The sequence below is a fragment of the Artemia franciscana genome, chromosome 3 (assembly GCF_032884065.1).
Source record: "Artemia franciscana chromosome 3, ASM3288406v1, whole genome shotgun sequence".
NCBI classification, from domain to species: Eukaryota; Metazoa; Arthropoda; class Branchiopoda; order Anostraca; family Artemiidae; genus Artemia; species Artemia franciscana.
The window spans coordinates 21,232,562-21,254,424 of NC_088865.1; the positions used below are offsets into that span (position 1 = coordinate 21,232,562).

At 33.7% G+C, this 21,863-nt stretch overlaps 1 protein-coding gene and 1 long non-coding RNA gene across 2 annotated transcripts in view; both read right to left on the minus strand.

Moving 5' to 3' along the window:
* Nucleotides 1-2,344: 2,344 nt before the first annotated feature.
* LOC136025003 (DNL-type zinc finger protein-like) lies at nucleotides 2,345-14,952 on the minus strand. The gene is made up of 2 exons (XM_065700629.1): nucleotides 14,892-14,952; nucleotides 2,345-3,011 (listed from the first exon to the last, which is right to left on the minus strand). The coding sequence occupies exons 1-2, from the start codon at nucleotides 14,935-14,937 to the stop codon at nucleotides 2,539-2,541; spliced, it is 519 nt and encodes a 172-aa protein (XP_065556701.1). The 5' UTR covers nucleotides 14,938-14,952; the 3' UTR covers nucleotides 2,345-2,538.
* A 2,520-nt stretch (nucleotides 14,953-17,472) lies between these two features.
* LOC136025004 (uncharacterized) overlaps nucleotides 17,473-21,863 on the minus strand; it is a 136,812-nt gene continuing 132,421 nt past the window's right edge. Inside the window, exon 3 of the long non-coding RNA XR_010616994.1 lies at nucleotides 17,473-17,686. This is a non-coding gene — a long non-coding RNA (uncharacterized LOC136025004). The remainder of the gene's footprint in view (nucleotides 17,687-21,863) is intronic.

The window sequence follows — 21,863 nt, forward strand, 5'->3', positions numbered from 1 at the left end:
GCCCATAGTGTTTGAAATGGAGTGGATTTTTATAGCCTATGTCAGAGAGAACTATCTGAAGTTATGCAGTCAAGCTTTCGTTTCATCAAACCATGTTTCGGCTTTCGAGTGGAAAGCTCCATTCTAGCAGGCAAGCAGGCAGGCACCAGTTTCAAATTGAAGATCGACGAAAGTCTATAATTGTAAATATATGTGGCAGTTACTCGGTCCCAAAGCCAATATATCTTCTTTGAGTGATAAACAGAAAAATTTACAGAAGCAAAAATGTGGCATTTTCCCACGGGTCCGAAAGTGCTGCCATCTATTGTTTCTACCCATTTCTGTTCGTGATTTCAGCTGAGTTTATCAATCTGTTTTTTGCACCTGGAATTGCACTATAGAAATGGTATCATACGTGCCTCTTAAACTTTAAAAGTTCTCTCATTACTAAAGAAATTAGAGTTTATCCTTTGCTCCTTTCGAGGTGATAACGTTAGAAACTTGGTCTATGCCAAAAAAGTCAACTTTTGAACTAAGACAGATAGATTTTTTTTCGACGGTAGTCAATAGTTTTTGATGAGCTAATCAAAGTATATCTCATCCATTTTTTTTGTAGAAAATTCTATATTACTTCTACTATTGCTAACAATACATTGGCACATCAAGTCACCTGCTGTCAACTGATCTATACATGCTCCTCCCCTATCTATTCAAAACTTTACTCTTTATCCACTCAAATGAACTTTGGATTTACTGCAAATACTTTCTTATGACGTCTACCCGCCCCAATAGGGGACGACCTTCTTTTCGTTTGGCCCCAGATGGTAGGCCAAAAACCTGAAAATACATAGACAAAATTGAAAATGCATACACTAAACTGAAAATAAATTTGCTGTCGTATTTGGCAATTTCGCACAGTAACTGGAGTCAGGCTGGAAAGCTAATTTGATGTTAAAACGAGAGCTCCCTCTCATACAGCATTTACATAATTTGATTTAGGGATGTATAGTCAAGCTCCAAGTCTTAAAATTTACTGCTGGATTCGGAAATCGACCTTAAAAAATAGAAGCGATTCTGGTTTGAACATTTATAAAATTACCTAGCATAAAAATACCCAAGAGTTCACTGTTTTCAACAATATTCTGTCTTATTGCCAAATTCCAATTTTGTTTTGCTTTTATGTGTTTAAGGCTATATTATTATTTCTATACAACTTTCAAAAAAAAGGTAACTGAGGTAGCCTACTTATTCTCTGAGATACGTCTTCCACCTTCTAAGCTTGTGTAACATTGCCCTATGCCTTTTTTCCTTTCCTTTTTTTTGCAACTTTAAAAACCTTGACTGAACCTTAACTTAATGAAGAACGTAACTTTTTCTTTCAACAAATAAATCTCTATGGCATCAAATTAAAAAAAAGAAACGTGGATGAAAAATCAGACAAAATAAACTACAAATATATGGTACCAAACAACTTAAGGAGGTATTGCTTTCCTCTGAAAGTCCAGTTGTCATTGGGAATCAACACATTGTTAAAGTTAAAGTTTTACAGACAAAAAGCAGTACCAATTATAGCTGATTAATTTTGCTTATTTATTTTTATGATTCAAAATGGCAACACGAACGAAAATGTAATACTCCTCTGAGAATATTACAAATTTAAAGAACTCAAAGAAAAATCTTACAAAGACACGGTTTTCAGGTATGAATAGAATCAAGAGGGGTCATGGGGGAAAGAATGTTTTCATTTGTTATCCTTTATGCTTCAAATTTGAGGGGTAAACAGAATGATTTAATGGAAGGTAACTGATGCTAATAATAAGCGGCTTCTTATACTAAAATGTGGAAGTTACCAAATATTTTTGTCAAAAAAATTTAAGAAGGACATTGTAATTATGGGCTTCTTGGGTGAACTCACCCTCTTTACATGCATGTATGGCTGACATTCAAATAGTTCACACACTGATGCCTTAAAATAAGTGTAGTTTTAGGCGAGAATATCGTGTTCCAATTTAAACTATCTTCTTATTGAAAGGTGCTTAGGTGGTATCATGTATGGCAAACTTTTTCTTGTTGAGGCGAGGGCAATTTTACAAGGAGTAAATACGTCAAAACAAGCAAATTGTGTCAAAATTATCTTAAATTTCAGATACATAATAAAAACTGCGAAGTTTTGAGGACACTTTGGTCCAAAGTCCCCACCCTCTTCACAAATGCCAGTGTTAGGAAGGGATTCCCTTCAACTCTTCTTTCATGTTCATGTAGGCACTAAAATATCCAGACTATTGATTCGTACCAAACTAGGAAGCTTCACTATACTTAACCTACTACCCTGCTGTGTAAATTAATTACTTTCATATAAACAATATTGGAATAATCAAGTAGTATTTAGCCAGGAATTAAAACACAAATAGGAAAATCGTCCAAAAATGCAATAAACATTACGAAAAGATGGATAAATACCACTGCTCAGATATACATATGTTTGGAGTTGACTATTTGGTTTCTGATCAAACTGGCCCTGGTTTGATCGCAAACTTAACAAACAAGAAGCTGAAAACTTCAATTAGCTTTTGTCACTATTTCCTCTTGCTTGATGCTAATGATTCTTTTCACTGTTTCTCCTTTTTCAGCCAATATTTCTTCAATATTTTTCTTTCCATTCAAATCTGTAAACCATCCAAGATTATCTGCAATTAAGTGATTATTTTGACATCCATCACAGCGCACAATCACAACTCCAGAATAATAGGCCACTTTGGATATTTCTTTCTGGCTTTTCCCACCACAAACCTTACATGTAAAGTGCAACTGCAATTTTGCAATAACTTTGCCAAGGCTATTGGAAGCAGGTTTATCGTGTCCACCGACAGGTTCTTGACAAGATAGAGATGATTTCAACGCTTTAGTTGGAACGATAGGGACTTTCTGAAGAACTCTAGACATGCCTTTAATCTGTGTTCTTAGATTTCTTTGGAGCATTGGTAAAGACCCATTCAAAATCCTTGCTTGGTTGGCAATCATACTGGATGTGTCTGAAACAAATATTCACTCATATAAATTACTAGTAGATTTCCTAAATAAAGAAATATATTGAAATGACTTCTTATCTACTCATGCACACTGATTGCTGGTTAATACAAATGAAAAATAAAGTATAAAATATACACATATATATATAGAGAGAGAGAGAAAAAAAAGGACTAATTTCTCATTTTTGAACAGTAGTTGAAAACAGAGTAATAATAACTTAGGAAACAAGAGCTAAGAGCTCATATGGCACTTATGACAAGGTCAAAAGAGCCAAGAGCGAAGAACTCATATGGTATGACCTCTAGCAAAATTCTAAGAATCGATAGATTGCTTTAAAAGGAAAGTCAGAGGCTTAATGCCGGTCGGGATTTAAAATAAGAGCTCTTAGTCACGAATTCCTTCTAAATATCAAAATCCATTAAGATCCGATCACCCGCTCGTAAGTTAAAAATAACTCATTTTTTTTATTTTTTCCTCCCCCTTCACCACCCCAGATGGTCGAATCGGGGAAAAAGACTTTATCAAGTCAATTTGTGCAGCTCCCTGACACACCTATCTATTTTCATCATCCTAGCACGTCCAGAAGCACCAAACTCGCCAAAGCACTGAACCCCACCACCTAACTCCACCAAAGAGAGCGAATCCAGTCCAGTTACGTCAATCACGTATCTACGACATTTATAAGCGTTTTCCAAGATTTCTGGTTTCCCCCTCCAACTCCCCCAATTTCAAAAGATCTGGTCGGGATTTGAAATAAGAGCTCTGAGACATGGGTTCCTTCTAAATATCATATTTCATTAAGATCTGGTCACCCGTTCTTAAGTTAAAAATACCTCAATTTTTCTGATTTTTCCAAATTAACAACCCCCAGCTCCCTCAAAGAGAACGGATCCGTACCAATTATGTCAATCTCGTATCTATAACTTGTGCTTATTCTTCCCATCAAGTTTCATCCTGATCTCTCCACTCCAAGGGTTTTCCAAGATTTCCAGTTTCCAAGATTTCTATTTCCCCCCTCCAACCCTCACGTCCCCAGATCCGATTCGAATTGAAAATGGAGCATCTGCGACATAAGATTCTTCTATATATCAAGTTTCATTAAGATCTGATCACTCATTCGTAAGATACCTCGATTTTCACGTTTTCCAAGAATTTCGGTTTCGCCCTCCAACTCCCTTCCATGCCACCGGATCTGGTCGAGATTTAAAATGAGAGTTCTAAAGCACAAGATTCTTCTAAATATCAAATTTCATAAGATCTGACCACCCGTTCGTAAGTTACAAATACCTCATTTTTCTAATTTTTCCAAATTACCCCCCCCCCCAACTCCACCAGAGAGTGGATCCGGTCAGGTTATGTCAGTCACCTACCTTAGACTTGTGCTTATTCTTTCCACCAATTTTCATCCTGATCTCTCCGCTTTAAGCATTTTCCAAGATTTCCACCCCCCCCCACCTGATGACACTGGATCCGGTTGGGATTTAGAATGAGAGATCTGAGTTTCGAGGTCCTTCTAAATATGAAATTTTATAAAGATACGATCACTCTTTCGTATGTCGAAAATACCTCATAAAGAATTAACCCTCCCCCTCAACTCCCCCAAAGAGAGCAGATCCGTTCCGGTTATGTCAATCCCGTATCTAGGACTTGTGTTTTTTTTCCCGATCCCTCCATTCTAAGCGTTTTCCAAGATTTTAGGTTCCATCCCCAACTTCCCCTTCACCGGATCTGGTCGGGATTTAAAATAAGAGCTCTGAGACACAATATCCTTCTAAACATCAAATTTCATTAAGATCCGATCACTCCTTCGTAAGTTAAAAATACCTCGTTGTTTGTTTTCACCTTTCTTTGCTTTATCTGAGGATTTTTTTTTTTTTTTTTTTTTGGATCAGTGCCTGATGTTTTTTTGATAGGAATAGCTATCCTAGTCCTAAAAAAGATAGAATTGGAAGAATATACCTCATACTGTTGTGTTACTCTCGCACCAGTATTCTGAAAATTAATGGAGCAGCTTATAATTAAGGATGTAAATAATTCGTGTTCCACTCCTGATAGTTAGTTTCACTTTAAAGCAGGCCTAAGTGGAGAGCATGTCTCTTTGCGCATTTATTGATTTATGGTGATGAAAAGCTTATATTGATTGTATATGATGCTAAGATAGCTTTTGACGGCAGCATATATCTACAGCTCTTTTTAAGTGCTGATCGCTGTTGTCTGCCTAGGTCTATTGTCGTAACGTTTGGAGATCTGTATTGGAAGTTAAAAGTACAATTGAACTTTCATGAGTCATCTACTATAACTAATAGGCCTGCAGTATTGATTTCTGTTTATAAAAGTATTAGGCAGGGAGCAATCAGCTCCCCTTCCTTGTATAATGAGTATGTTGTTAGCTGCAGCAGGTTGTTTTACAGAGTTATTTGTTTCATGGAATAGATGCTCACTTCTGAATTATGCTGATGATACCCTGAGTCTTAATAGATCATTTTCTCGAATTGAAGAATATTTATCTCGACTGGCTAATATGTACCATAAGATTTAATTTTTGTTTAATGAGAATAAAAGTGAGATGCTTGTGTTTGACCCCCTTTCTCAACAGCTCGAACACCTTTATAGTGTATTTCTTATCCGTGCAATCTGTCATTACCACCCATATGGCCATGTTATTGAAATGGGATGAAAGAGCACTCCGTTCTTATTATTGTAAGTGTTGAAAGAACCTTCTTAACCTCCTGCTTTGGGCCAGAAATTCCAGAGTAACAGTGCAATGTTAATTCTTTTACTGTGGTTATTGAAAGGTGGAATAAATTTAGAAGTTTGTTTGATCTGAACCACAATTTTTATATGTAATTTTCTTGAAGAGAATTCTATCTGTCCTGTTTTAGTTTATTTGCTGGAAGATTTTGTTATTGTTATTGTGCACATTATGTTGTATTTCATCATTTTTTGCATTTCTTCTCCTTTTTATGGCACTTGGTATTAACCAAGTGACATATAGCAATCGCAAATTTTGTCGGTCTGTCTGTCTGTCGGTCTGTTGGTCTGTCTGTCCTGGTTTTGCTACTTTAGGCACTTCCAGGTAAGCTAGGACGATGACATTTGGCAGGCGTATCAAGGACCAGACCAGATTAAATTAGAAATAGTCGTTTTCGCGATTTGACCATCTGGAGGGGAGTGAGGGGTCAGTTAATTTGGAAAAATAGAAAAAATGAAGTATTTTTAACTTACAAACGGGTGATGAGATCTTAATGAAATATTATGTTTGGAAGGATATCGTGTCTCAGGGCTCTTATTTTAAATCCCGACCAGATCCGCTGAAACTGGGGGGAGTTGGGGGGGGGAACCTAAAATCTTGGCAAACGCTTAGAATGGAGGGATCGTGATGAAACTTGGTGGGAAAAATAAGCAGAAGTCCTAGATACGTGATTGACATAACCGGTACGGATCTGCTCTGTTTGGGAGAGTTGGGGGGGTTATTCTGAAAATTAGAAAAAATGAGGTATTTTCAACTTACGAAGGAGTGATTGGATCTTAATGAAATTCCTAAAATCTTGGAAAAAGCTTAGAGTGGAGGGATCCAATCATTCATATCAGAAATCTGTCACTGTCCAGAACTCAGATTTCAGTCAGAAAACTATAAATTTTAAAATATGTACTTGACATATATTAGATATTAAACTTAGATTCTTGTTATAGTAATTTCTGCTCGTTTTTAATTGAAATCGTTTTTCTATTAGCTAATAAAGAAATATCAGTAGTGTTTTTTAGTCTTTTTGCTTAAGAATATTGACTGGGTACAACGTTTTACCATACATTTAATAATAATTTCACTGCAGGATTTTAATGGATGGGGAGAGGGGAACATCATTGAAATGGATTAAAAATACGCATAATCGTTGGTCTCCAACAGGGCTGAATCCATTGTCTTGCTACAATATTCAATATAGACAAATATTGATCCACCAGTTTATTACAAGAACCCAATTGTGTTATATTTTGCTGTAACTGCATGTTTGTTTAAATAAATCCATTTTAAGGCCCTTTATTAAGAAGAGTTCAGAATTGTTGTTTAACATAACAAAATTAAAAATAAAATGTCAAGAAATGATACAATCAGTATAATTTCTTGATTAAGGCCCCTTGGTTCTGATATTTTAATTGAGGTGTCTTCATGGCCTAAAATTTTTCCAAGGAAAGAAAAATTAATTTTGCACTAAGAATCAGTAAAGCCACATTTATTCAAAAAATTTGTTTTCCTTGATAAGCTCCATTCGGCCCTTCCTGCAAGTCAAAATTAAAAATCTATTTGAGCCCCCCTCCCGCTTTGCGCAAAACTCCCCTAAATTTTCAACTGTACTCATTACAGTTTTTTTCATGGTATGTTGCAAATATAATATTTTGATAACCTGGATAAATGTATTGTCTTTTGCTTTATCAGTACCCCTAATCCAGGTCACAATCAATTTCTTCAGAATTCTTTAAAAGTTTATACCATAAACGTTCCTAAGATATTGCATATACCCCATTTTGACAACATGGCAGCACATTGTAGGCCTACCTTTTAATCAATTGTGCTACTGTGGGGGCTTAATATGCAAAAACATTATTTATATATGTACTGGCGTCAAAATTCGTTGGCCCTTTCTCCCTGCCCAAATCTCTCCTTCCTTTCTCCAACAGTGCCTGGCAGGATTAATTCTGTCCCTCAAGGGGTTTCCAAGATATTGCAAACATTCTAATTAGATACCCTGAATACACATAGTGTCTTTAAATTTACCTCCTCCTTCCTTAATTCAGAATTATAGATAAACTTGACACTTACTTTCTAATATTCAGTCAAAGTTTTATTTCGTCCCTCAAGTCATTCCCAATGTATCATAAATAATCAGGAAAATTTGATGGACATAGGGTCTATTAATTTATTCAGGTGCTCTTGTTGTTCCCAGAGTACAGTCTTTTGGGAAACCCTAGGAATCTCCATTTAGCAAACAATCCGTAAGAGCTAGTTTGAAATGGGGATAACAAGGAGAATAAGGTTTTTGGCCAATTTCCAAGCCCCCTAAGACCCCACTTACATTCCCAATGAAACATGTGATATTCTTGGCCCATAAAATGGTCTACCAAAGTTTCAAGCATATATCCCCCCCTTTTCCAATATGAAACCTACAGAAAAACTATATGAGACTTGCATAGCTTATTGCCCTTGTTTGACAAGCTGGGGGGGTCATGTCATCCCTAAAAGCATAATTGTTGAGTTTTTTGACTACTCTGAACAAAATGGCAATATTAAAATTTTGATAAGACGTCTTTGGGCTGTGAGTATTTCCTGTTTCAATGGCCCATTTCCATGTCTGAGATTGCAATCATCATTATCCTCATTCTGGGCATGGAACCATATGGGAGAGACTATGTTGAAGTGTGGTGTTGTAAATTTTTTGTTGAATAAACTCTGAACTATGAGATATTGTTTTTATGCAATTTCAAGAGCCAGGCAGCACATTGTGCTGTTTGATTTCCATGTCATGAATTTTGCATTGACTCAATTTCTAAAGTCATTCCCAAGATAGTATAAATAATTTGAAAAATTAGGTACAGATAGTGTCTGTACATTTACACATGTAGTTTTCAGAGTATAATCTTGACAAGCTCTGAAGATCCTGAAAGAGCAAATGATCCATAAGAGCTTGCTCGAAATACAACAAATCAGGAACACAAGTTTTTTGGCCCGTTTCCAGGCCTCTGCCCTCCCCCTTCCTTCTGCAACAAAATGTTTCAGCTTTTTGACTTAGAGGACTAACCCTGAAATTTCCAAGCCAATATTGGAGGGCTGGCTGCCCTCCAATCACTTTTTTCTTTAAAACAGCTCTAGAGCTTGCAATTTCTACTTGAATGAGCCCCTTTTGCAAGTTTCAATAACTACCCCTTCCATACTAAGTGGTCTGCACAAAAAATAGTAATAAGCCGTGGAAGCCATTTCACTCTTTACTTAGGCACCACTATACTGCTGTCTATGATTTTGATAACAAGTCAACACTCTCTCCTGTTACAGTGGTTAGCCAAGTGTGGCTCCTAAGCTGCACATAGCTCTTGGACCCCTTTTTGTGGTTCTGGTGTAAATATTCACAAGGAGGCGCGCAAGTCTATTTGAGAATATCTGCTAGAATATTGACTATGGGGAATGTTGTGCAGGAAAGACCCTTGCGTTTCAACAAGTTTGGTTAATGCTGACCGACTGAAGTGCTTCTGCTGTCTCTGGATTTTCTGGATAATTCCCAAAATTCTTAGACTTTCATGAAAAAAAAATGGTCACACTATTCCCCAAAATTTTCACTAAAATTCTTGTATTCCCTGTTATATTCCCTGATTTCAGTTCTTGGTCTTGCTCAAAGCAAACTTCCTGTAACTACCCACAGACATCTTTGCAATTTTGTATTCTTCTATCTGGAAATGATTTTATTTACTCTGATTTGCCACAGTAAACAAAGCACAAACATCTTTGTTCATTGTTTGTATACACAATTACATCTGTCTGCCAAAAGTCTGATCAAATACAATTTTCTATATAACTGGGAAGTTAAAAATAAATATTACATTTTCAGTAAAAGATATATTTTAATATAAAGGAATCGATCTGAACTGCACATATCTAAATTGATTTTTAAGATGGTGCTTTGAATTTGATATTTCTAGGAAAGAGGCCAAAAGGTTTTGCTAATCCCTACATTTTCCAAACTTCAATACATTTCAGCATCCATTGCACAAGATATATCTAAAAAGCTAGCTTTCCAAGCCATTTTTGGAGCGGGAGGAGGATGATCAGTTGTGTGCAGGCCAGTGGTGGATACAAGGGGGGCGCCCCCCCAAGCGTTCGGTGTGCGTATTTGTGGGTATTTGTGGTTCGGTCCGCTTGCTCTGGTTAGGGTTGGGAAGAAAGTTATTTTTTGTAATTGGTTTTTAATAGTTTAGTTAATAATAAGTTTTTTAATATTAAGACTGTTTCCTTTTGCAAACAAGTTTGAAACAAGGTTTTAGTTACTTTGTATAATCTCTGTTGGATTTTATTAATGAAGCATACTGCCAAAAAGTATTTAATTAAATTTAGGTTTATCAAGAGAATCTGTCCATTTTACCACAAAAGCCAATTGGGAGGAAAAATCTTAAATTCACAATAACAGGGAGGGTAAATTTAAATTCCTAACTTCTTTAGGCTGTCGGAAGGATATTTCAGAATTGTGCTGTCACAACAGGGCTGAAAAGCAACATATTTTACTCTTTTTACTTTCAAAAATTTGTTTTCGAGTCATCTCCATAGAAATTTGTTTTCTATGGCACGGAGGGAAAGAAATTGTAATCATTACTTTTTTTAATTGTCTGTTTTAGTTTTTTTGGTTTGCTTTGTTTGGAAAGCAAGGTAGTTTTTACAACATTGATCTTTTAGGGGATTTGTATAATAGAAAGTAAATGTATGAGAAGTGCAAAAATTATTAGTTTAAGTTTTGGATTCTGGTGAGCAAATGGTGGCCATATTACTGCATATTTTCATCTAATTAAAGCTCTACATTATATGACAAATCACCTCTGTTCATGCTAAAACATTAGAATAAAGGTCATACTATTTAAAATTCAATAAAGGTTTGTATAAGTATATACTTAAAACTAAGTATATGAGGCAAAATACTCCTTCAAAGGTTGGAGTAGTTTTCTAAGAAGAATAGATATTCAAAAAATTGTTTATAACAGAAGGTGAATAATTATGTGTTTATTTTTTTATCTAGCTAGTATAGAAGGGTCTCTGAATTCTCAGTTTGAATCAAAGGAATGGCATTGATTTTTTTCAAACGTTTAAAATAAAAAAAATGATAAAAAGGGGAAATTCACAGAACTTGTGTTAACCATGGAAACAGAATGCAACTGCAATGGTACTTCAGGATGTCTTACCTTCTCAATACCAACCAGTCACAAAATATAGTTATGTTTTTGTATAGGGATTGCATACACTTGTCCATAAAATTGTCTAAACTGCTATATATACCACTGGAGATTTTTATACTTTATTTAATATATGTCATCCAATCATATTTACACAATTAGTTGTTTATGAATCAAAATTTTTACAGTAAAATTCTCTTACTTAAGGCTAAATCTAAGTCAAATTTCAATTTTTTGTTTTTGTGCTAAACAGACATATTAAGATTTAAACATTTGAACTGAATATCTGAAAATATTGAAAATAATAAGATTTAAAAATAAGATTTAAAATAATAATTAGAAATCTCCACAGCTTGAAACCCTAAGAATTTAAATCACCAATCTATACCTATCAAATACAAAAATAACAAACATGTAATTTTTTTTCAACCCATATACTTAGTTTGAAGCACATACCCTCACGCATCTTTATTAGAGTTCCTAATTTTCTGACAGTTTTTATCTTTATTCAAATATTGTAGGATGATAAGAAGAGGATATACTAACAAAGAGCTCTAAACTGACAGTACTCTAGGCTGAAAGGACTGGCCATTACAAAAATTCACTGAAATATTAAGGTAGACATTGACTGTCTAATAAATAGATATGGCAGGAGTGGAAATAGAGAAATAGACTTCTTCTTATAAAATTATGAATTATGTAATTTAAGTGAAATATTGTGAACTTTAAAATTGGAAAGATATGCTAAGTTGTTATGAAAAGTACAATTTTGATCAGTAAATTTTTGAGATTTTGTCAAAGTTAACACTGTTTATTCAAACACTATTTTTAAAAAGAAATGGTGGTCAATTAATGCTTTATTGCCTATACTTAAAACAGTCATTTTAAATGTCTTCCATGCATTTCTATCTCTTCATTCTGTGTTTGTTGTTACATCCCTAAAAGAACTAATATTTAATGTTTAGTATATCTTTCATGATACAAGTTGTGTGTTTATCCACATTTCCCACTTTTCATTACTATCATAGTTACTAAGCCATGCCACAAAGTTAGGAAAATATGGTTTGACCTATACCAAATGTCACAAAAAGTGCATGACCCCAAAAGATGATTCAAGACCATTTTTTTTCTTTTCTTTTTTTTTACAATAAAAAGCTTAACTCACTTGCTATAGTAGTCAGAAGTGCAAAGGCAAAAGATTGTATAGAAAATATTAAATGTCATATTTTTTTTATAGATGGTGAATAGCTTTTTTTTATAGTTGGGTGGTTTTTATAACTTACTATTTTTTATATCAATATTTTTATACCATTTTAATTTCAACAGATTTATTAGAACTTAACCCTCACTAGACTTTAGATAAAATTATGAACATTACCACTACCTACCACCAACACATAATTGTTGTGGTTCCCTTTTAATTGCAGGTATTTCTTTGTTTGCAAAGTTAATCAAAGCAACCTATTATATGTCCCCCCCCTAAAAAAATCCTGGATCCACCCCTGGTGCAGGCAAAATTCATATGACAGTAGATGGCATCTGTGTTTCTTTGCATGGTCATGATCACATTTATCTATATTGATATTTAATAATTGTCAACTTGGTCTTGGTAAATTACATAGAAAAGATAACAAATTATGGATAAAATTTAGAAAAGAAACTGTACTGAACTTCCCATAGTTTGTATTAAGTATTTTTCCCTTTTTCTAATAAGTAATATCTCCATTAACCACAAAATCAAGTTTTTCTCAGTGTATCTGCAAATTTATTGGAAGTGTAAAATTTCAATTCTGGGATATTTAATTAATTAAGAGATATGGCTCTAAAAAATTTCTAACTGACATTTGACTCTGATGGTTAGGTTTGTCAATCAGTGTTGTGTAGGATTTCCCAGTGACACAGATTTAGGAATCCCTAATACTAGGTTTAACTTCCAATCAAGCTCTATTGATATCTGATAGCCTTTAGGCACAGCATAGCTTAGACTGTACACAAAACTGCTCAACATTTAGTTGATACTATTTGATTGGTTATCTATAGAATAATTATAGTCAATTTTAGGCTATAATTGAAAAACTCAAAAACAATTAGAATTTTTAGCCTTAATTTACAATATAATCTTTTGTATATCCAATAAAAATAAGCAACAAGTTTCACAACAATCAAAATATTTAGTGAAAGTTTTTAGCCCAACATGTAAAATTTTCTGAATTTCAATGTAGACTTTTAATGCTTGATGCAGAAAACTTTTGATGTAACAAAAAATATAGCATTAGCTCCAAAACAGCCCTTAAAATTTAAGATATGAAGAGGGAGGAGAGATAGGAGCTTTAAAAACCTTCCAGTTTGGTGTTCAGACTAGGATGATACCTAGGCCTTAATGCAGGAGTGCCTAGAATTCAAATAAACTGAAAGAAAATGTAATCACCAAGAAGTTTGCAGCTAGCTTAAAAGGGTTATGTTGTACCAAGATTACTGCTAATTGCCCAAAAGTTGAGGTCACTAGTATGCTAAATAGCAAAAAAGAGAAAAAAAACTTCAATGTAAAAACAGTAAAAAATAATTTAAGTCCAAATCATTTAAAGATAACTTGCAAAATATATTTAAATAATTGCAAGTAGCATCTTGATGGTCTATTTATATCCTAATACATAGCCTACTGTTTGGGAATACCTTCTGTTATTTCTAAGTAAAAATTTGTAAATTGGAAGACAACTGAAATAGATGCTTAGGTAACTAGCAGTAAATAGCCTGAATTGATGGAATAGTGCCAGAAGAGATATCAACCTGTCTAGAATGATTCATCACCCTTATTTATATAAGGAACAGCAGCTATTGCTGTGCTCTTCTGTAAAATAGGCTAACCTAGGAATACTTACAAAGGGTAAATTTAAATGTTTTCTTATTGATCTACAAGCTAAGAAATCTAAAATTAATTCTCAAATTAAAAATTAATTCTTAAAATTAAAATCAATTCAACAAAAATTAATTATCTGTTGACATTTCAGATGTAAAAACTACTCCCCCTTCAAAGGAAACACTATAACATTAAAAGAGCTTTGCCATCCAATCCCTATTTGATGCATATTTAGTAGATACAATAGTCAATAAATAAACCTGTCCTGACTTAGATGCTTAGCTCTCTAATGTAACCAAAGACAATACAGAAAACTCTTGGGCTGGATTGTCAAATCAGCAACTATTAAATAGTAGAAAATGAACAGGCCAATAAATACACTTTTTATGTTCTTTCCAAAATACAGGCCTACTGTATTCTACTGCTACAAACTCTATTTTGAGGCATTAAATTGAAACTTTATCCCTTTTATTTGGTTTAAACCCCACCATTTGGGTTCAAAATCCAATGCCAAGTTAAAATGCATAATTCAATGCAGAATTATTCCCATTGAATCTGAGAAACTTGACCATCTATTGGTCCAGTTATTTTGGAAACATATCAAATATCTTCTGAAGATTTTGGAAAGGTAAACTTTGAGGCAACATTTCAATATTAAACAGAAGGAGCTGTTGATAGAAACAGAAGGGCAAGTCAAATACCCAAATAATAAGATTTATAAATTGATGAAATTTATTTGACTTGATTATAATAAATCTAGGCCTATGCATCTGGGTTATGCACTTGTGAAATGTCTACTAGGCATTGAATAACAACTTTTCATCTTAGTACTTACAGCCAAACAAAATAATGAAAAGAGTATTAATTTAAGGGCTAAAATGAATTTAAAAGTATCTTGAGATAGTGAAAATCCTCTTCTGTACAGCTATACGCGGGAAACAGCAGGAATAAAACAATTACAATGTCTCAAACTTTTTAAATTCAGCGCCAATACACCAATAGTGCAATTTCTAGAGATTGAGTTAAACTTGCCGATTTTCTAACAAAAATTGTACCACAGGGCATTAATTTGGTTCAAAAAATTAGGTTTTAAATTCACCACTCTGCTTGTTCAGAGACGTTCGCACATTTGATATTCCGTCCATTTGACCAATGAACAATGAACAGGAAGATTTACGTGGCAGATACTCACTAGCAAACCTCAGGAGCGGATTTCCGTAGCCGGCAATATAAAGTATTCATCCAATAAATCTTTTTAGCTTAATACAAAAGTAACTCCAAAGCAAAGAGGCTATTTTTAGCAGAGTTTTCTCTTAAAATTCTACGGAAATATTCTCTAAACTGTTTGCCAGTACTGTTTTATCCTTTAGACCAGCGGTCGCCAACCTGTGGTTCATGTCCGTGAAAATGTTTAAATGTTTTATAAGAAAAAGTCATCATTAGTATTCAATGCCGCTTTTTTATATTTCAAGAACGAACATAAAAAAGGAAACTTATCATAGATTAATAATTCAAAAGTTACGTATATAATTAAATAGCCTCATTGCGAATGAAAAAGGTAAAACAAATGACATGGGGTTTTGTTGACACATTTAACGATTTCTGCTACTGTACATTCTTGAATCAATATCACCCCTGCACAATTTTGAATGAGCCTACATCTATGACAAAGTGTATATCCGTTTGGCTTCCCATTTTTTGTGAAAAAGCTTCATATTGTTTTAATCCAGTCTCCGGTATTAGTTGAATAACCGTGGGAACCTATATTTCCTGATGTTTCGCGGCCCGGCATAAGCTCCTTGAAAATAAGTTTAAAAAATAGTTTTTTCAACTGAAAGAAAAGAGCAACATAAAAACTTAAAACAAACGGAAATTATTACGCATGTGAGAGGGATCGCCCCCTCGTCAATACCTCGCTCATTACGCTAAAGTTCTGATTTTGCTCCAATTTTTTCTTAGTAACTCCTGAATTTCAAAGGCTGCTTAATTAGAATTAATAGCTCTTACAAAATTACCAAAAAAAACTTCACACTAAAAAGCGAGGCATTTACGAAGGGACGACCCCACTCAAATATATAATAATGTCTGTTCGTTTTCAGTTTTTAATGTTTCTCCTTACTTTCAGTTGAAAATTTTTGTAATTTTTAGCTTATTTTCTGATAGTTTTTCCAATAATGACGGGAAAGCGGTCCCCTCCCTGGAAAATTCCTCCATGAAAAGATCCTATCACTTAACCGCCCCTCTAACTCCCTCTCCAGAAAAAATACCCTCTGAAAACGTCTGTATACTTTTCAATAACGAATACTATAGGTAAACAATGGCCAAAGCTCGTGACTTGCAACCCCTGTCCCGGGGACTGTAGAGAGTAAACTCATCCTCAAAGACATAGCTTTTAGATTTTTCGACTATGTTGAACAAAATGGCTATCTCAAATTCTGGATCAGGTGACGTTGAAGAAAACATGAGTGTGGAAGTAGGGCTAGCTGCCCTCCAATATTTTTGATCACTTCAAAAGAGCACTACAGCTTTCGATTTCCAATCCATTTCGCCTCAATTGTTTCATGGATTTTCAATGGATTTTGCCCCAATCTTTCTAAGTAACTTTTGAATTTCAAAGGCTGTTTAATTAGAATTAATAGCTCCTACAAAAGTACCAAAAAAACTTTAGACTAAAAACCGAGGCATTGACGAAGGGGCAACCCCACTCAAATATATAATAATTTTCGTTCGTTTTCAGTTTTTAATGTTGCTCCTTATTTTCAGTTGAAAAGTTTTTTGTAATTTTTAATTTAACTTCTGATGGTTTTTTCAATAATGACGGGAAAGCGGTCCTCTCCCTGGAAAATTCCCTTTCTCCATGAAAAATCCCTCCATAAGGATCCTATCACTTAACCACCCCCTAACTCCCTCTCCAGAAAAAAATACCCTCTGAAAACGTCTATATACTTCCCAATAACCAATACTATAGGTAAACAATGGCCAAAGCTCGTGACTCGGGGACTGTGGAGAGTAAAGCCATCCTCAAAGACATAGCTTTTAGATTTGTCGACTATGTTGAACAAAATGGCTATTTCAAAGTTATAATCGGGTGACTTTGAAGAAAACATTAGTGTGGAGTAGGGCTAGCTGCCCCCCATTATTTTTGATCACTTCAAAAGAGCACTACAACTTTCGATTTCCGATCCATTTTGCCCCAATTTTTTCATGGATTTTCAATGGATATTGCCGCAATTTTTTCTGAGTAACTCCTGAATTTCAAAAGCTGTTTAATTAGAATTAATAGCTTTTAAAAAAGTACCAAAAAAACTTTAGACTAAATAGCGAGGCATTGACGAAGGGGCGAACCCACTCAAATATATAATAATTTCTGTTAGTTTTCAGTTTTTAATGTTGCTCCTTACTTACAGTTGAAAAGTTTCTTGTAATTTTTACTTTAAATTCTGATAGTTTTTTCAATAATGACGGGAAAGCGGTGCCCTCCCTGGAAAATTCCCTTTCTCCATGAAAAATTCCTCCATGAAAAGATCCCATCACTTAACCCCCTCTAACTCCCTCTCCAGAAAAAAATACCCCCTGAAAACATCTGTATACTTCCCAATAACCAATACTATAGGTAAACAATGGCCAAAGCTCATGACTTGTATCCCTTGTCCCGGGGACTGTGGAGAGTAAAGTCATCCTCAAAGACATAACTTTTAGATTTTTCGACTATATTGAACAAAACGGCTATCTCAAATTTATGATCGGGTGACTTTGAAGAAAACATAAGTGTGGAAGTAGGGCCAGCTGCCACCAATATTTTTGATCACTTCAAAAGAGCACTACAGCTTTCGATATCCAATCCAATGGGCCAACTCCCAATCCTCTACGATCACTGGTTCGATATGATCACTCCTAGAAAAACAACAACAAATAAACATGCATCCGTGATCCTTCTCCTGGCAAAAAATAAAAAATTCCAGATTTTTGTACAGAGGAGGTTGAAACCTCTGCAGTAGGGTTCTCTGGTGCGCTGAATTTGATGAAAAGATTTTCAATGATATCACATGACATTTTGGGGGGTGTTTCCCTCTTTTTCAAAAATCAATCAAATGTTCTCTGACTTGTAGCTATTGATGGAATTTTATATGTTTTGAATAACCGTCAAAATTTGATTCTTTTGATATTTCTATTTTTATCAAAACTCTGTTTCAAAGAATTTTGGTTACTTTTAAGCCACATCACTCGTTACCTACAGTTACGAGCAAGTTTTCTCAAAGTTGGAACATGTGAACTGCACAGCAATCAATTTGGAAATTATTTGATTCATGGATTTCCAGTAAAAAAAACTATTGAGTGTATTTTCGTAGCTCTAAAAAGTTTTTTCTACTAGTAACAACGTTTTTCAATATACTAACAACTTTTTTCCTAAGAGTAACAAGTTTTTTCCCACGATTAACAAGTTTTTCGTAATACTAATAATTTTTTTGCTACGAGTACTAACAAGTTTTTTCTCATGAGTAGCAATTTTTTCACAATACTAACTGGTTCTATTCCTAAAGTACTAACAAGCATTTTCCTATGAGTAACACTTTTCTTCATAATACTAACATGTTTGTCTCTATGAGTAACATATGTTTTTCACAAAACTAAGAAGTTGTTCCCACAAGTAACAAGTTTTTTTCACAATACTAACAAGTTTTTTCCTACTAATAACAAGCAACAAGCATTTTCCTATCAGTAACACTTTTCTTCATAATACTAACATGTTTGTGTCTATGAGTAACAGATGTTTTTCACAAAACTAAGAAGTTGTTCCCAGAAGTAACAAGTTTTTTTTCACAATACTAACAATTTTTTTCCTACTAATAACAAGTTTTTTCACAATTTAAACAAGTCTTTTCCTACAATTAACCAGTTTTTCAGAATACTAACAAGCTCTTGCCTGCGAGTAATGATATTTTTCATAATAGTAACAAGTTTTTTCTATGAGTAATAATTTTTCTCATGACCATCAAGACTATCAAGCTATTTCAAAATACTAAGAAGTTTTTTCCTACAAGTAATAAGTTTTTTCACCACAAGAATTAGTTTTTGCCTATGACTATCAATTTTTTTTGCAATACTAACATGTTTTTTCCAACGAGTAACAAGTTTTTTCCTACGAGTAATAAGCTTTTCACAATATTAACAAGTCGTTTCCCATAACTAACCAGTTTTTCACAATACTAACAAGTTTTTCCTGCGAGTAATTTTCTCCAACGAGTAACAAGTTTTTTCCTACGAGCATTAAGCTTTTCATAATATTAACAAGTCTTTTCCTATAACTAACCAGTTTTTCACTCGAGTAATGAGACTTTTCACAATACTAACAATTTTTTTCTATGAGCAACAATTATTCTCATGACTATCAAGTTATTTCAAAATACTAACAAGTTTTTCCTACGAGTAACAAGTTATTTCACAATAAGAACTAGTTTTTACCTATGACTATCAATTATTTTTTGCCATACTGGGATGTTTTTTCCAACAAGCAACAAGTTTTTTTACTACACTGAAGTCTCATTTCCTGCGAGTAATGAGATTTTTAACAATACTAACAATTTTTTTTTCTGTGAGCAACAATTATTCTCAGGACTATCAAGTTATTTCAAAATAATAACAAGTTTTTCCTACGAATAAGAAGTTATTTCACAATGAGAACTAGTTTTTACCTATGACTATCAATTATTTTGTGCCATACTGGGATGTTTTTTCCAACAAGCAACACGTTTTTTCACTACACTGAAAAGTTTTTCCCTTCGAGTAATAAGTTTTTTCACAATACTGATAAATTTCTTCCAGAGTTTGGCAAGTTTTTTCACAATAAAACCACGCTTTTTTATACGATTAAAAAGTTTTTTTGCAATACTAACAAGTTTTTCCTGCGAATAACAAGTTTCTTTGCAATACTACTAGGTTATTTCTCTAAGAGTAACAAGCTATTTCGAAATTGTAACAATTTTTCCTACGAGTAACAAGTTTTTTGACAATACTAAGAAATTTTTTTTATGAGTGACAGGCTTTTTCACAATACAAATAATTGTTTTCCTACGAGTAACAAGTTTTTTCGCAATACTAGTAGGTTTATTTTTCTAAGAGTAATAAGTTTTTTTCATATTACTAATAATTTTTTTGCCACAAGCACTAACAAGTTTTTTCTCATAAGTAGTAATTTTTTCACAATACCAATAGGTTTCATTCCTATTGAAATAATAAGTTTTTCCTATGAGTAACAAGATTTTCCACAATATTAACAGGTTATATTCCTAATGCACTAACAAGTTTTTTCCTATGAGTAACAACTCTTTTCATAATACTAACATGAATTTCTCTATGAGTAACAGATTTTTTTCAAAAAACTAACAAGTTTTTCCCTAAGAGTAACAAGTTTTTCGCAGTGCTAACATGTTTTTTTCCTACGAGTAACAAGCTTTAAATCTTTTCCTACCCTTAACCAGTTTTTCAGAATAGTAACAATTTTTTTCTACGACGAACAATTTTGCTCATGACTATCTAGTTATTTCGAATTACTAACAAGTTTTTTCCTATAAGTAACAAGTTATTCCACCCGTACGCACTAGGTTTTACCTATGACTATCAATTTTTTTTGCAATACTAATATGTTTTTTCAACGAGTAACAGGTTTTTTCACTACACTGACAAGTTTTTCCCTTGGAATAACAAATTTTTTTGCATACTAATAAGTTTTTCTAAAGTTTAACAAGCTTTTTCAGAATTATAAGATAGTTCTACCATTAATAAGCTTTTCTTTCACAACATTAACAAGTTTTTTCACAATACTAACAAGATTGTTCCTACGACTAACAAGCTTTTTCATAATATTATCAAGTCTTTTCCTACAATTAACCAGCTTTTAACAACACTAACAAGTTCTTGTCTGCGAGTAGTGAGATTTTTCACAATACTAACAAGCTTTTTCTAAGAGTAACAATTTTTCTCATGACTATCAAGTTATTTCAAAATACTAACAAGTTTTTTCCTAAGAGTAATAAGTTATTTCACAATACGAGCTAGTTTTTACCTATGACTATTAAGTTTTTTTGCAATACTAACATGTTTTTTTCCAACGAATAACAAGTTTTTTCACTACACTGACAAGTTTTTTCCTTCGAGTAACAAGTTTTTTACAATGCTAATAAGGTTTTTCCAAAGTTTAACAAGTTTTTTCACAATAATAACATGTTTTTTCTATTGATTAGCACGTTTTTCACAAAACTAACAAGTTTTTTGAGAATACTTGTTACTTTAGGAACTAATTTAGTGCTGGGAAAAAACTTGTTAATAATGTGAAAGAACTTTTTACTCGGAGGAAAAAACTTGTTAGTTTTGTGAAAAAACGTGCTAATCATAAGAAAAACATGTTATTATTGTGAGAAAACTTGTTAAACTTTGGAAAAACCTTATTAGTATTGTGGAAAAACTTGTTACTCGAAAGAAAAAACTTGTCAGTGTAGTAAAAAAACTTGTTACTCGTCGGAAAAAACATGTTAGTATGTGGAATTCTAATTCTGGAAATCAACAAATAGCATGATTATTGTTTTAAGGTACCATTGCAATAAAAGCCCTTCTAACAAACATCAGCATGGAACCTCTCTGGTAGTCAATCATGTGAGACAACTGCAAGCGATACTCGTTATTGTTCGCCAGGCTTATTTGGTCTTCGTCAGTACCTACTTTGAAGAGGAAACCAAGTAAAAATTACAAAGGTAACTTAAGGATTATAAGTAAAACTTCAGTACTTCAACACTCAAGTACTACAGGACTACTTGAATAATCAACAACTGAAGTACATTTATCAAACGCTTACTATCTAACTAGAGCTTGGAGGAACACTTGATACTCCACTTAAATAATAATTTAGCACATCACTGGTTAAGTCTAAATATACAAATCGGTGGGCGCCAGCACGCTGTAAAAATTTTCTCTACGCCGGTGCGTCTTTCATTTGCGGCACGGCGTCGATAAATCGGCATAACGTCAAGGCTTAATCCCTAGCAACTGTTAACAGTAATTTTTCTTCGTTTGGTCA